A 14,391-nucleotide genomic window follows, 5' to 3' on the forward strand; every position below is an offset into this window, starting at 1 on the left:
CAGTATTCGCACAGACAATTATAAGGATGTTGCCTTCTAATATACCCAACAGAGTACAGGAGGACTTTAACTATGCTTGTCGTCTCTTGTGATGAGTTGTTCGACGTGTATTGAATTATTTATCTATTTACGAAATCCTCCTACTTATTTTTATAATAATAACGCATATATTATATTTTCTTTTTAGATTAATCTTCGATAAATATTTTCTTCGCTTGAGATCGAAAAAGGAAAAAAAAAAAAGGTTTTTTACGTATGTACCTATTCAATATGGGCAAAAAAAAAAGAAATAGTATTGCGACGAGTTATTCAACGTGTTTTGAATTGTTTGTTTATCTACGAAATCCTCGGCCCTTTTTTAATCATCGATAGTAATAACAGATTTTTTTTTCGATTAATCTTCCATAAATATTTTCTTCAATCGAGAACGAAAAAGTAATGAAAAATTTTGTTTATGTACGTATCTGTTCACCATAGAGGAGCAAAAAATAGAAATAGTATTCACTCCGAGAGACAATTTTAAGAAGTAAAAACTCAAAAGAACGTTAAAACGTTCGAAGAAACTAAACGAAGATAAAAAAGAAGGAAGATATTTGAGAAAACTCAATAGATTTTATGAGATGTCACTACGTTTTTCAATTTAGATAAACGAGTTCAAGCCAGTAAGTGAAAACCCAAACGGACGGACAGTTTTATGTCTGCCAATTTGCAATATATCTGGTATAGTGTCTGTATAGGATGGAAAATAGAAAATAGAAAGAGAGAGAGAGAGAGAGAGAGAGAGAGAGAGACGGATTCTTCATATCTTCTCATGAAACCTTGGTAAAACGAATAAATATCTCAAATGAGATCATGCTATGTAATTAAATGCACCTTCTACCCAACACAAGAAGAAAAAGAAAAAAGAACTCCATTAGTACGCACTATCGTTGAAAACAATTTCCTTGAAAAAGATAAAGCAAAAAAAAAAAGGAAGAATTTTTAAGGGACTGTTATCATGCAATTTCGATCATGTGGTCTCAAGTGGCATATATAAGTAACGCGTGAAGCACATTTACTTCAACTTCGACGAACTATTTTACTTCTAATTTCTGTTGCTTCTTTTCTTTGAAAGACGACCAAAAAAAGAAAAAAATAAGAAAAGGAAAAATGAAATCTACCGAAGTTTTCATCTTCTTAATATTAATTCATATCGCCATGACTACCAAATGCATCGTTGAGGAAAAGGTACGAAGATACCGATTGGTATTGCCAGGAAAACACATAGTTCGGAAATTATTCGTGAATCAAGATACAATTTTAATTCCCCTTGATCGTTCAGTCGCAGGAGGAACCGGAGATACACGTCATTCATTTGGAAGACGAAAGCAACGACTCTGTGAGTAATTATCGTTTATCATCATCAACTTATATGTTTATTATCCGATTCGTTTGATGTTCTTCGATAGACATATCGAAATTCGAATTTGTTTCGGAAACAAAACAAAAATTGTATATAGAATTGACGAATTTTTAATGGATAAAAAAAATAATTTACAAATACAGTCTGGAGAACCCGAGGTAATATCCTTTCATATCCCGGACAAACGGAAACGCGAAATTTGGGATAGCAAGGCAAAACCATTTTGTAGGAAGGACGAAGACTGCGATACTGGCGAAATTTGTATCGCCTATTTGAGATGCGGTAAATATAATACCACACTCTTATAAAAAAAAAAAGAAAAGAAAAGAAAGGAAAAGAAAAAGAAGAAAAAAGAAATAATTAATAAACATTTTATACTATATTGAATTTTTTTTCAGTCAAGATCATTAAGAAAATCAATTCGTTGGAGAATCAAACCGAACAGGAAACGAAAATATAATGTTTTAAACCGATTTTTTTAAATCGATATCATGTACACGACTGTGCTTTACTCGATGGTTTACGATTTATATAAAAATTATCAATAAAATTCTATTCTATATAGCTAGCAATTTTTTTCTTGTTCTTTCTTTTTTTCTTTTCTTTTCCATATAAATAATCTTTGGAGTAATGTTAAAATTAGTTGGAGGATTCGAATGCCAACAAAGGAAAAGTTCAAAAGCTATGATTTTCTTCTTCTTCTTTTTTTCTTTCTTTTTCTTTTTTTTCTTTCATCGCAAATTTGTGACGCTCAAAAACATTAATCATTACGAAAGGCTAAGAAAGGAAAAGGAGTTTGAAAAACACAAAGGAAATTGTGCGGGAGGAGTGTGACAGATGGTTGTACGCTTACGATCCGGTCTCATTAACGTGAGGAACAAATGAGAGAGAGAGAGGGAGAGAGAGAGAGCCAGAGTGAGAGAGAGATAGGGAGAAAGAAGAAGGGCTCGGCTTCCTACGAAATTTATCGGTAACAACTGCTTCCGTCCGCAAACTCTGCTTGACTCTCGCTCAAAACCGCAATCCCTCCCTCTACACTAAAACCTTCTGTCCTTGTAGAAGAAAAAAAAAGGAAAAAAAAAGCTTCACCATTCGCAGATTTACAGTTAAAATCAATTAGTAGCTAATTGCTTCAAATTGAAAAAGTCTAAAAGCGAAGGAGAAAGTATCGTTTTATCGGTTGAACGTTCATAGGGTGTGTGTATGTGTGTGTGTGTGTGTGTATGTGTGCGCGCGCGTGTATGTGTGTGACCCTTTAATAAAATTCTCGTCGCGAGAATCAAATACTTTTTTTCTTTTTTATATTAAACAATGTAAATAATCATTTTATTTTTCTTTTTTTTTTTTTGTTAATAAATCATACCGTATTAAATCAAATGGTATTAATTTATTGTTAAAGTCATCATTAAATGTTAAGTGTTTAATTGTATGGAAAAAAACAAAAAAAAAAGATTAAACCATTATTTTTATTTGGATGACTCGATGAAAGAATAATATCAACGATCTTTTTTTGATATCGATTGTCTTTACGTGTCAAATTATGAATGCTGACAATTAATCGTAAAAAGAAAAAAAAATAAAGAAAAAAAGGAAAAAAAATAAAACAAGGAAAATAAATAAATTACTAAAAATATATCGAACTAGGGAAAGAATTTTTTTGTTCGGATCATCAAAAGAGCATAAAAGTGATATGATAATAAATATTTTTGAAAAGGAAAACGGAAGTAACGTGAATATTTAAAGCAGTAAAAGACGTCAGTAAAGATCGTAATATATCTTTCGTAAAGATTTGGACGAGTGATTCCTGACGAAATCCATTTTTTTTGTTCTTTCTTTCTTTTCTTTTTGTTTTTTCATCTTCTCCATTCTACGGATGGTTTATTTAATTTTTGCTTCCTTTCGCGAGAGGAAGAGAGAGAGAGAGAGAGAGAGAAAGAGAAAGAGAAAAAGAGAGAGAGAGAGAGAGAAAGAGAAAGAGAGAAAGAGAAAGACGAATATGGATACAAGTAGTGAGAGAAGAGTACGCGAATATTTTTCTAAGACGTATGTCGAACAGATGGCGAACTTCAAGATGTTTAAAGGGTCAGTCATAATTAGAAAGAAAGAGAGAAAGAGAGAGAAAGAAAGATAGAGAGAAAGAGAGAACGGGACTGTTAACAGGACATTTGTCCAAGAGAGAACACCTGGTACTTGCACTTCGACTTTAAAAATTTTCTTCAAAAGAATAATAAATTTCATCGTTATTAAACAATCAAAAGAAAATCTCGGATCTTACTTGACATAGTCGTAAATATGGGATTGCGACGATAAATTTTTACTTAAATTTTTAGTCGATGACGTGAAAACTAAAGAAGAAATATTTTATCTTTATAAATATGAATCATGAAACGAATTTTTATCGATCCTTTAATATCGAACAAAACAAAAAGTAATAAAAATACAATATTTTAAAAAGAGAAAAGGTGAGAAAAAGAGAAAGAAAGAGAGAGACAGAAAAAGAAAAAAATAACATTCAGACGAAACACTAAATAGAACGAAATCATTTTCGCTTTTTAGACGAAATTAGTAATGAAAGAGAAACCAGAGAAGAGACGAGAAAAAGAAAGAAAGAAGGAAGGAAGGAGAGAAAGAAAAGAAAGAAAGAAAAGAAGGAAGAAAGAGAGAAAGAAAGAAAGAAAGAAAGAAAGAAAGGAAGAAAGACAGAAATAAATAAATAAAGAAAGAAAGAGAGAATGGAAGAAAGAAGGGAAGGAAAGAAAAAAAAGAAAGAAAGAGAGAAAGTGAGAAGAGAGAATTCTTCTGGGAGAACTCTCGAAGGAAATGCGTTCTCTTCTCGAGAACGAGAAGGAACTCGTCTGGTGTACGTGCTGGTTGAAAGTGGAGAACGATCGTTAAAAGCCTTCATCATCCTCGTCTTCTTTGAGAAAAAAAGAGAAAAAGAGTGAAAGAAAGAGAAAGAGAGAGAGAGAGAGAGAGAGAGAGAGAGAGAGAGAGTGAGACAGAGTGAAAGAAAGAGAAAGAGAAGGAAAGAGAAATCAACCGAGTGAAGAAACTTAAAAAAGAAAAAAAAAAGAGAGAAAGATGATGAGTGAAAAGAAATGGAAAACTTTGCTTGGCGAGGTGCGGAAACGCATAAATGCTTTGATAAGTTTCTCAGTTTGAGAATGTTCGCAAACGATTAATCGGCGAAATATGTGCGGACACGAAGAATCATTTAGCCAGCCCACTCGAAACAGTTCTTGTATATATACACGTATGTATATTGTGAATAAACGCGGAAAAGCCGACGTCATCGTCGTTGGATAGGACGATGTCCCTGAGGAGGACTATCCGAGGATGCACACTAGAGTAGAGGAGAATGGTTAACATACGGGGACAGTTATTGCCTTCGTGCAACGTATAATGTACCTACATTACGTCCGACTAAGTGCGCGTCCATCATCCCCAATATTCTAACCACCTTGATGAAATATTCTACGACTAGCACGTGCGACTATCTAACGAAAAATTTATCAATGGAATAAACAGAAGAGAATAAGGGACCTTTGATTAAAATTTTCTTTGATATGAAAATCATCCTGACATATGTTATATATATATATATATATATATATTTTATATATATTTATATATTTATATACATATATATATATCATATATATATAGACATCTGTACGTATGTTACTTTACAATTTAGATAAAAATTATCAATAATTTTCTTTATCAATAATTTAGCAATTATTTTCTTTTTTCTCTTTTTTTTTCTTGTAAATAATATTTAAAGTAACGTTAGAATTAGTTGAAAGATTCGAATACTAACAAAAAAAAAGTTCAAGAGCTACGTTGAACGAAAACAGTAATATGTTTTATCACTATTATTTATTGTTAAAGATTATTAATCGGTATTTTTAATAAATTGTCAGTATTTGTAATAAATGTGATAAGTATTAGATTTATTAATATAAAAAAAACGAAAAAAGAAAATGCAATATTCTTATTATAATAAAATATTTATAAATGTAATAATTCGTCAGTATTTTAAACAGGTGGTCAATATTTATGATAAACACATACTCAACTCCGACAATTAATTATTTATACTGATCATTTATGTACTGATATTTTATTATAAATACTAATAAATATTCATACATATTGACCATTTAATTTACAAAATATTTGCCATTAATTAATAAAAACATTGATCGAATAAATATCGAAGTTTCGATAAATTCATTATCTTTTATGTCTATTTGTTAAATTAAATAAGTGTGAAAATTGGAATAATTAATATTCCATAACATAAAATATTTTTTTATGTTACAAATTCGTTCACTAACAATTCTAATATATTATACTCTATTATATTCTGTAGCACATCTGCGCACATATCTTATAAAATCTTATAGAATCTACGTGAGTACTTTATAAAAGATCTATCAATGGAATAAGATCAAAATAAAGGATTCTCTTTTCGATGAAGATTTTCTTTAAGACGAAAATTGTTACGTATCTCTCCGTATTCGTGTTATTTCTTCGTGTTTATTTATCGTACGATTGTAAAAATTTGAATAAATAAAACACTTTGAACAACAACAAATCATTCATTAATAAATTGTATCATCGCATTATCTGATATCGGATAGATACTTAATTAATTTACTATAATAATAATAATTATAATAGTAATAATAATAATAATTATTATAGTAATAATAATAATAATTATAATAGTAATAATAATAATTATTATTATCAATCGATAAAATAATATTCTAAAGATACGTTGTATCCCTACGTGTCAAGTATGTTAACGATTTAGAATTCGTAATCCTTTCGAAGATATACCAAGACTGAACTTTGCTCGTAACTTTGAGGAAGACCGGACGAGACTGGGTCAAAGTTTAATCTCTGCTTCGAGACATCGATCAAAGACTAATCTGCGGACTTGGCAGACTCGAAACTCCGATATCGAGATTGATAAATAAGTGCATGGATAATATTACGTGTATTTAGAAGCGAGAGAATTCAAATGACGAAATAAGGATGTAAGTCCGTTTACGATGAATTCAGCGTCTTTTTTGTTTTTGCTTTTTTTTTTTGTTTCCTTCCTCTTCATGCATTAAACGCAAGAGAAAAGAGAAAAGATGGAAGAAACGGAAAGAAGAAACGGAAAGACAAGATTCCATTATCGGCTAGCTCTTCGAGGCTCAAAGTCGAGCACGCTCAGGCGCAATTACTTTCTAAAAGTTGCCTCGTCTGGGTTGGCAGGCCGCATAAGTGCAAGAAGAAGCCTTCCTTGATGGCACGTTACCACAATGATCTCCAGACTTCCGTGGCTTATTGTTAAAAGCATAGTTAATGTTCCCCGTACCTCTTAACCCTCTCGCTAATAATCTAAAATGTCAAAGCAGACGTGATTAATTCAAGAAGGATATAGTCTTTCTACTTTTTTCTATCTTTTTTCTTTTTTTCTTCCTTAAGTCCTTTTTTTTTCTTTTCTCAATCTTAATTATTACCATTTGTATATTTTTATTTTCTTCTTTTTATTATTTATTAGAGAAAAATTAAAAGATTAATTATAAGAGCGATAAATTTCACGAATACTTTCCTTTTTCTTTAAAGAAAAAAAAAATAAAACAAAATACTTCGTTTAAAAATAATAATAGTAATAAAAAAAAAATTGTTTATATACTGTTCGATGATCACATGTCGGGATAATTTTGTCATGAATAAAACAAAAAAAAAAGAAAACAAAAGTACATCGATGAAAATAAAATTATAATTCAACGAAAGAAAATCGAAAAAAGGTTATAGAGGCTAGGACGGGGGAAGAAAAGGGGAGACGATTTTCAGACGGCAAATTGCTCGAAGGAAAGGACGCGTGTGGAGTTAGAATGAGGTCGTTCGCGAGTGAACAGAGTTCTCGTATCGTTGCGGTACGAGAAAAGGAGCAAGACGAATATTACGTGTGAGCGATGAACGAGAAAACGTACCCGTTGCTCGAATATTCCATCGTGTCCTTCTTGCTGAGCTTTATTTTCGTTACATACTTTCCTCCATTCCTTTTCTTCTTTCGTTTTGTCGAAAAAGAAATAAAAAAAAAAGGAAGAGAATTTATTTCGACTCGTCTCGTGAAATCTTGCGTAGAGACACAAAAATAAATAAAAAAAAAAAGAGAGAGAGAGAGAGAGAGAAAGAATAAAAGAAAGAAAGAAATAAGGAAAAAAAGAAAAAAGTAAAAGAATGCGCCGAAGTAGAGGATCGAGAGAAAAAAGAAAGAAAACAAAATAATAATAATAGTAGTAATAAATAAAAATAAAAAAAAAAAAAGGAAAAGAAAGGACAAGAGAGAAAAGATAAACGTGAAAGGACGACAAGGATCAATGGCGTTCATGCTCGATGGTTTTTACGCGCGCGAAATCTCGTACAGAATGTTATGTTTACTTTAAATAGACCGAAGAAAAATGTGGCGTCACGTATTCTAACGCAAAAAGAAAGAGAAAAAAGAGAGAAAAAGAGAGATTAGCCAAAGCGACGACGAGCTTTTAATGTCGAAATTTTCTTCTTTCTCTCGGAATCAAATGATACGAGTTACGACAAAAATGTCAAAACAGGATAAACACTTTTCCAATAGTAAGATCGATCATTCACAATAAATAACATCGTACATAAATTGCTTCTTAATCTTGATCATTAACAATCGAATTTTTTTCGACGATTCCGTAAAGAAAATCTCTTTTAAATTGATATGAATATAATATTTTGCTGTTAAAGAAAATAATAATATGTACTCTTTTTTATTTTTCTTTCAAATAATACCTACGCATTTTTTGCCGATAAGTAGATCTTTTTATACTGTATATAAGAAATAAATTTAATAAATAAATATAAATAGATCTTTTCATAAAAAGTATACTGCACATAATAAAGTATTATATATATATATATATATATATATATATATATATACATCCTAAAAACTAACATATTTTATTTTCAATTAATATCTATGCATTTTCTCTGTTAAGTAAATCTTTTTATATTATATATAAGAAAAAAATAGTTATCAGATAAAGTTTTTCTATTTGATTATATATATATATATATATATATATATATATATATATATATATATATATAAATCCTAAGAATCCAACATCGTAAATTACTCTCCCGTTCATAATATGACACTGTACGGTACACCCTCAATAAAAGAGAAAAAAATTTCTTCGAGAAGTTTGTAAAAGAGCGTTCTCTTGGTCAAAAAAACATTTCCCAAGGAAGTTCTTCTTTATCGAAACTCAACACACTCACTTTCTCTCTCTCTTTCTCTCTCTCCTTCTCTCCCTCTCTTTCGTTTCTTTTTCATCGTAGTCAGAATTACGCTATTCTTTTTGCCGAAGCCCTGTTACCATCGCGACGGTTATACAGGCGTATTAAAAAATTCCGTACTGGAAATTCAACGAATTCCATTCTTTTTTCCTTCTCAAAAAGGTCGAGCTCGTTACGACAAGGAGGAACGCCAAGATGAGAAAGAAAAGGAGATGAAAGATGAAGAAGGATTCTAGTACCTTCCACCGTTCTTCTTTCATACATTTAATTCTATTAATTGTTTTTAATTAATTATTGTCAACAATCTTTCTTTGAAACAGTTCAACGATCTTGTAATACCAGAAGATTTTCTGCAAATCTTTTCATTTTCTTTCTTATCTTTTCTTTCTTTTCTTTTTTTTTTTTTTTAAGAAGAAAAAGCGCATTTTCCTTTTAAGAATAGACATTTCTACATATAATTTAATTAATACGTTCAAATAAATTTTATAAATCTAATCTAAATCTAATCTAAATAATAATAATCTATCGAAATAGTCTAATGCTTTGTAATACAAGCAAAATTTTTTCTACGAATCTTTTACTTTTTCCTTTTTTCTTGTTCCGACGCAAAAAAAAAACATTTCTCTTTCGGAACAAAACATTTTCTACGTTCAAGTCGATTAATTTATTTAAATAAATATTGTTAACAATCTCATATAATACTACTTAAAAATTATATTTAAAGAAAAGAGATAAAAAAGAAGAGAGGACATCTTACTCTTTCTTTCTTTCTCTCTCTCTCTCTCTCTCTCTCTCTCTCTCTCTCTCTTTCTCTATCTCTCTCTCTCTTTATCTATCTATCTATCTATCTCTATTTCTTCATGTTAAAATAAAAACTTTTTTTAATTTAAAATAAAATCCCGAGAGAAAGAAAGAATAAAAATCTTAATGGAAATAGAAAGAACAAAAAGTATGAGTATGAAATCTTTTCTATTACCGTTAGACCATCGCGGAAGTCATAAACGGGAACCGGCAAATCTTTTCATTATCGCGGCACGTAAGTGATACGTATATCATACTAAAACGACCATTTCGTGAGCATTATATCGAGGAGAAAGGAGGGCCGATCCCGCGGCGACCTAAAGCATGAGGTGGATACTTGGAGCGCAAGCTTAAGTGCGTGCCGAGGATCAGACCTTTCTCCATTTTTCTCCTTCTCCTAGATCACATAGAATTTCTCTCCCTTTCTCTCTCTTTCTCTCTCTCTCTCTCTTTCTCTATCTATGTATCTATCTTACTATCTCTCTCTCTCTCTCTCTCTCTCTTTCTCTATCTATGTATCTATCTTATTATCTCTCTCTCTCTCTCTTTCTCTCTCTCTCTCTCTCTCCCGCACTTTCTTTCACTTTTTCTCTCATGATAAGAAATATTATTTACGATTTATCGCAATGGCTACGCGAGTAAGTATAAACGTACGTCTGCCTTTATCGACTAATCGTAAAATATAATATAGTGTATTACTATGCACTTTAGCAACTTAAATATCTTCGAAACTTCGTGCGAGATATGAAATGAAAATTTATTTAACAAATTTCGTATGAATTAAAAGAAAAAGGATCGTTGTGATAACACTTATCTCTAATACGAATTTTTCTTTAACTTTCATCGTTTCATAAAGTATTAATATAATTACCTTGAACCACTACGTTTAGTTTTATAGAGAATTTCATTACCATACTATACTCGACAAAGAGAGAAAGAGAGAGAGAGAGAGAGAGAGGGAGAGAGAGAGAGAGAGATAACGATGACAAGTTTCTCGAATTATCTAAACACGTTAAGATATGAATGAATTTTAATCACGAAACTTGCCGCGTGACAATCAACCGTTTATGATTTTATTAAGTCACGAGGAATCCACTTATGATACTTTCTTAACTTATCGTAGCACCTAGAAAATGAAATTGTAAAAAACTTAAAAATGTATGCATAAGAAGATTGCAGCAGAGCCATGATTTTTAACAGCGAACATAAGTATGTGCATCCGTTTAGTTCCTTGCATAAATGTGTAATATTACCACGCATACATGCATATTATATATACATATATAGATTCAAGTGATAGGAAAAAGTGTATGTGTGTGATAAAAAGAGAGAAAGAGAGAGAGAGAGAGAGAGAGAGAGAGAGAGAGAGAGAGAGAGAGAGAAAATACCCTGTACACGAGGGCTGTGTCGTCGTTCGCATTCTCGCGTGCTTAAGCGAGAAAACGATATAGTTACCGAGGGAGCGAATAAAAGAAGAAAGAGAAAAGAAGGAAGGGACAAGTAGAGAGAAAGAGAGAAAAAATCGAGGGACATTGTTTCTATCGTTTTCATGCCGTTGTCCTTCTCCTTCTCGTAGTTGACAAAAGAAAAAAAAAAGAAAAGAAAAAAGGAGGAAAAAAAAGCATGAGATTAAACCACTCGCTCAACTTGAATTTTACGGCTATATAATAAAAATATAAAACATTCTATATACGTATATACATACATATGTATATATGTATACATTCCTATGTGTATATATATATATATATACATAGAAAACATTGAGAATAATTATTTTCTGATTACTATAATATTTATCTGTTGTATTAACGTTCAAGGTAATCAGAATGATTTTTATTTTTCCGTATGTAATAACAATAAACTACGATAAAGCCATTAGAAATGAAATTTAACGAAAGATTTCAATCGTTTAATATATTTATATCACAAAATATAATTCTATAGAGAGAATGATTTAAGTACTTACTGTCCCTTTCTCTATCTTTCTCATATCGTAATGGAGTTCCTCGTCGTTCATGCTTTCCACGGTTAACTAACGTCGACGATATAAAAGGACAGAGTTTATACGCTGCGATTACTGCCGAGCGGCAAGGGCTTTTTCTAAAACAATGTTTAATGAGCGGGCAAAGAGAGAACGATAGAGAAAAGAATGGCGTTTGAAAAAGTGCCATACTACTAGTCCGATTATAAGATTCTCGCGTGCGTGAACATTTCCAAGTTCAAAGCGAACGTTCTATTACATTTTTTCACAAAGTCTCGTTTCTCTCTATACGCAACCTATACATACATACTTACGTAAACACACACACACACACATACACGTGCGGACGCGGGCGCGCGTGTCACGCAAGTGGTGCTTTCAGTTAGAATACACCAGTATCGGGACAGACGATAATGCAACTCTACGCTATATTCGATCCTTACGACCCTTAAATATTCGGTGGCGGCCATTTAAGGCCAGTAAAATGATAACGACTCCTCTCTCTCTCTCTCTCTCTTCTTCTCTTTCTCTCTCTCTCACTCTCTCCCTTTCTCTTTTACGATTGAAAATTACAGCCGTGTGGTCCTCCCCCCAATTCTCACACACGTTTACGGCCTTTGGCGTCGCGACGCACCACATCGTCGACCCTTCGAACATAATGTCCAAATCGAGATAGATCTTCTCGATCTCTACATTCAATTCAAAGAGTGATCGTTCGCGTATCGGTGAGAATTCATTAAGAGAATTAATTATCAATCTTTTTTCACATTATTTAAACATGATTATTAGTATCAAAATATTTTCAATTATTTTTTTTGGCCTATTCTTGATTAGGAATTTTTTTTTTTTTTATATATATATTTTCTTTGCTTTAAACGACATAAACTCGTTTATAAAATGACAATTAACGTTCCGGACGAAATGACGCGTGGCAATAAATGATAAAATAGGGAGTTTAAGGGGTTGAACTAGACACTCTCGAACCTACCGAAATTACTATAGCGAGGAAGACATAACCCTCGGTGATGACGACAGATTCTCCTAGTCGTATCATCGACGTTCCTTCGTGACACTTCACGAGAGACGCATTTAATGTCGTGTTAAAAGGCCGCACCATAGACGCCGCCTTTGATGAATCACGATCGTAAAAGTAAGCCAGAATTCTCGTCATTAAATTAAAAGCACCGGCTTTTCGAGTTGAGTTCATCTCGAGGGAGAGAGAGAGAGAGAAAGAAAGAGAAAGACACCCCTTTCCCCTCTTCTTCTTCTTCTTCTTCTTCTTCTTCTTCTTCTTCTTCTTCTTCTTCTTCTTCTTCTTCTTCTTCTTCTTCTTCTTCTTCGTCGTCGTCGTCTTCATCTTCGTCTTCTCCTCTTCTCACTAATCGTACTCTCGTACTTCCACGAAATTGAAGTTTGTCCCTTCCGTATTGTCTCGAGACTGGAAGAGAGTTAGAGAGAGAGAAAGAGAGAGAGAAGAGTATTTTGCATTCTGTCGCTAGGTGTGGATTTAACGGCCGTGAAATTGTCTGTTGGCGGTCGTTCGGCCTTGAAAAGGGACGGTAAAGAGCAAATCGTCGCGACAGAACGATCCTAACTTTCGTCTCGATCGCCTTTGAGAAATCCCCGATTCCCATTCCCTTGCAATAATAATTACGTTCGTTTTCATTAATCGAATTAAATATCATTGATTTTCCTATCAAATGAAAGATTTCTTTTCGGTTATTTTTCGAGATAAGTAATAAGGATAAGTAACTAAATAAATGCTTCAATTGTATCGTTTTAAATACGACGAACTTCTTAGATACCTAATTGAGATAATGAATAAACACATATACTCTCACATACATACATATGCATATATAATATATCCGACATGAGGATGAAAATCAAGAGAGACAAAAGCATTCGTGCAGAACGCTAACGACGAGTCCTGAATACGAATCCTTCGTTAGAAATTCACAGACGTTTCCTTCGAACGTGCACCTTCATCCTTCTTCTTCATCTTTTTGTTTCTTTTCTTTTCTTTTTCTCATTTTTGTTCCTTTCCTTTTTTGTTTCTTTCCCCCCAACCTTTTACTTTCTTCCTTCAACATCATCAAGAACGAAGGTTTTATCCTTAAGAAAAAACTTCTTACCGAAGGTATACAAAATCAAAGAGTTTATTAAAAATCCACCAAGAAACGTCTCCTTTGACTTACCTACAGGAAATTCTATAAAAAAAAAAAAAAAAAAAGAAAAAAGGAAAAGGAAAAGGAGAGAAAAAGAAGGGTCACGAAGGGAGAGTATACGGTGGTCTTACCTTTTGTAAATTAAAGAAGAACGAAAGAGAGAGTGAGAGAGAGAAATAGAGAGAGAGAGAGAAATAGAAAGAGAGACAAACAGACAGAGAGAAAGAGAGAGAGAGAGAGAGAGAAAGAGAGAAAGAGAGAAATATGGAAAAATAAAATGGAAGGAGAGTACGAACGAATATGGGAATGCATTCGTGATTTGATTTTCTTCTTTTCGAATTTTCTCTTTTCTCTCTCTCTCTCTCTCTCTTTTTCTCTCTTTTCTAACACGCATCTTCTTTCTCTATTTTCCTGGACGACCTCGCAAGATTTCCCGTGTGTTTTCAGCACGTGCTTTCACACGGGAAGGTCACGATAGGACGAACTTTAATCTATGCGATGCTACGTGAGGTGTTTGCGGTCGAACCGTCGGATCTACTCTCTCTCATCTCACCTACACCTACCTAACCCTCTTCCACCCCACCACCTTCAACCCTTCCACCCACAACTACCACCTTGTCCTTATGCAAACGAATCTGCCTAAGCTTCTCCTTCGTCCTTCGTTTATCTCTCTCTCTCTCTCTCTCTCTCTCTCTCTCTCT

General features: G+C 32.6%; 2 protein-coding genes across 4 annotated transcripts in view; one reads left to right on the plus strand and one right to left on the minus strand.

Annotated features, from left to right (window-relative positions):
* The window catches only part of LOC118443198 (uncharacterized), a 510,470-nt gene that overhangs the window by 204,067 nt on the left and 292,012 nt on the right, over positions 1–14,391 (minus strand). The window lies entirely within an intron of this gene.
* Positions 1,052–2,198, plus strand: LOC118443199 (uncharacterized). Of its 2 annotated transcripts, none has more exons than XM_085656544.1 (4): positions 1,052–1,227; positions 1,322–1,378; positions 1,546–1,684; positions 2,179–2,198. In XM_085656544.1, the coding sequence occupies exons 1-4, from the start codon at positions 1,150–1,152 to the stop codon at positions 2,181–2,183; spliced, it is 279 nt and encodes a 92-aa protein (XP_085512670.1). In that variant the 5' UTR covers positions 1,052–1,149; the 3' UTR covers positions 2,184–2,198. The 2 variants fall into 2 exon arrangements, with proteins under 2 accessions (XP_085512670.1, XP_035725724.1); XM_035869831.2 differs by lacking the exon at positions 2,179–2,198 and adding an exon at positions 1,801–1,974 and having other exon boundaries at positions 1,053–1,227.

This window comes from Vespa mandarinia, chromosome 4, assembly GCF_050613455.1.
Source record: "Vespa mandarinia isolate Hongniang chromosome 4, ASM5061345v1, whole genome shotgun sequence".
Taxonomy (NCBI): domain Eukaryota; kingdom Metazoa; phylum Arthropoda; class Insecta; order Hymenoptera; family Vespidae; genus Vespa; species Vespa mandarinia.

Coding starts and splice junctions, on each gene's coding strand:
- LOC118443199 (XM_035869831.2), top strand. CDS start 1,150: ATGAAATCTACCGAAGTTTTCATCTTCTTAATATTAATTCATATCGCC. Junction 1,379..1,545: donor AAGACGAAAGCAACGACTCT/GTGAGTAATTAT, acceptor TTACAAATACAG/TCTGGAGAACCCGAGGTAAT. Junction 1,685..1,800: donor TATCGCCTATTTGAGATGCG/GTAAATATAATA, acceptor ATTTTTTTTCAG/TCAAGATCATTAAGAAAATC.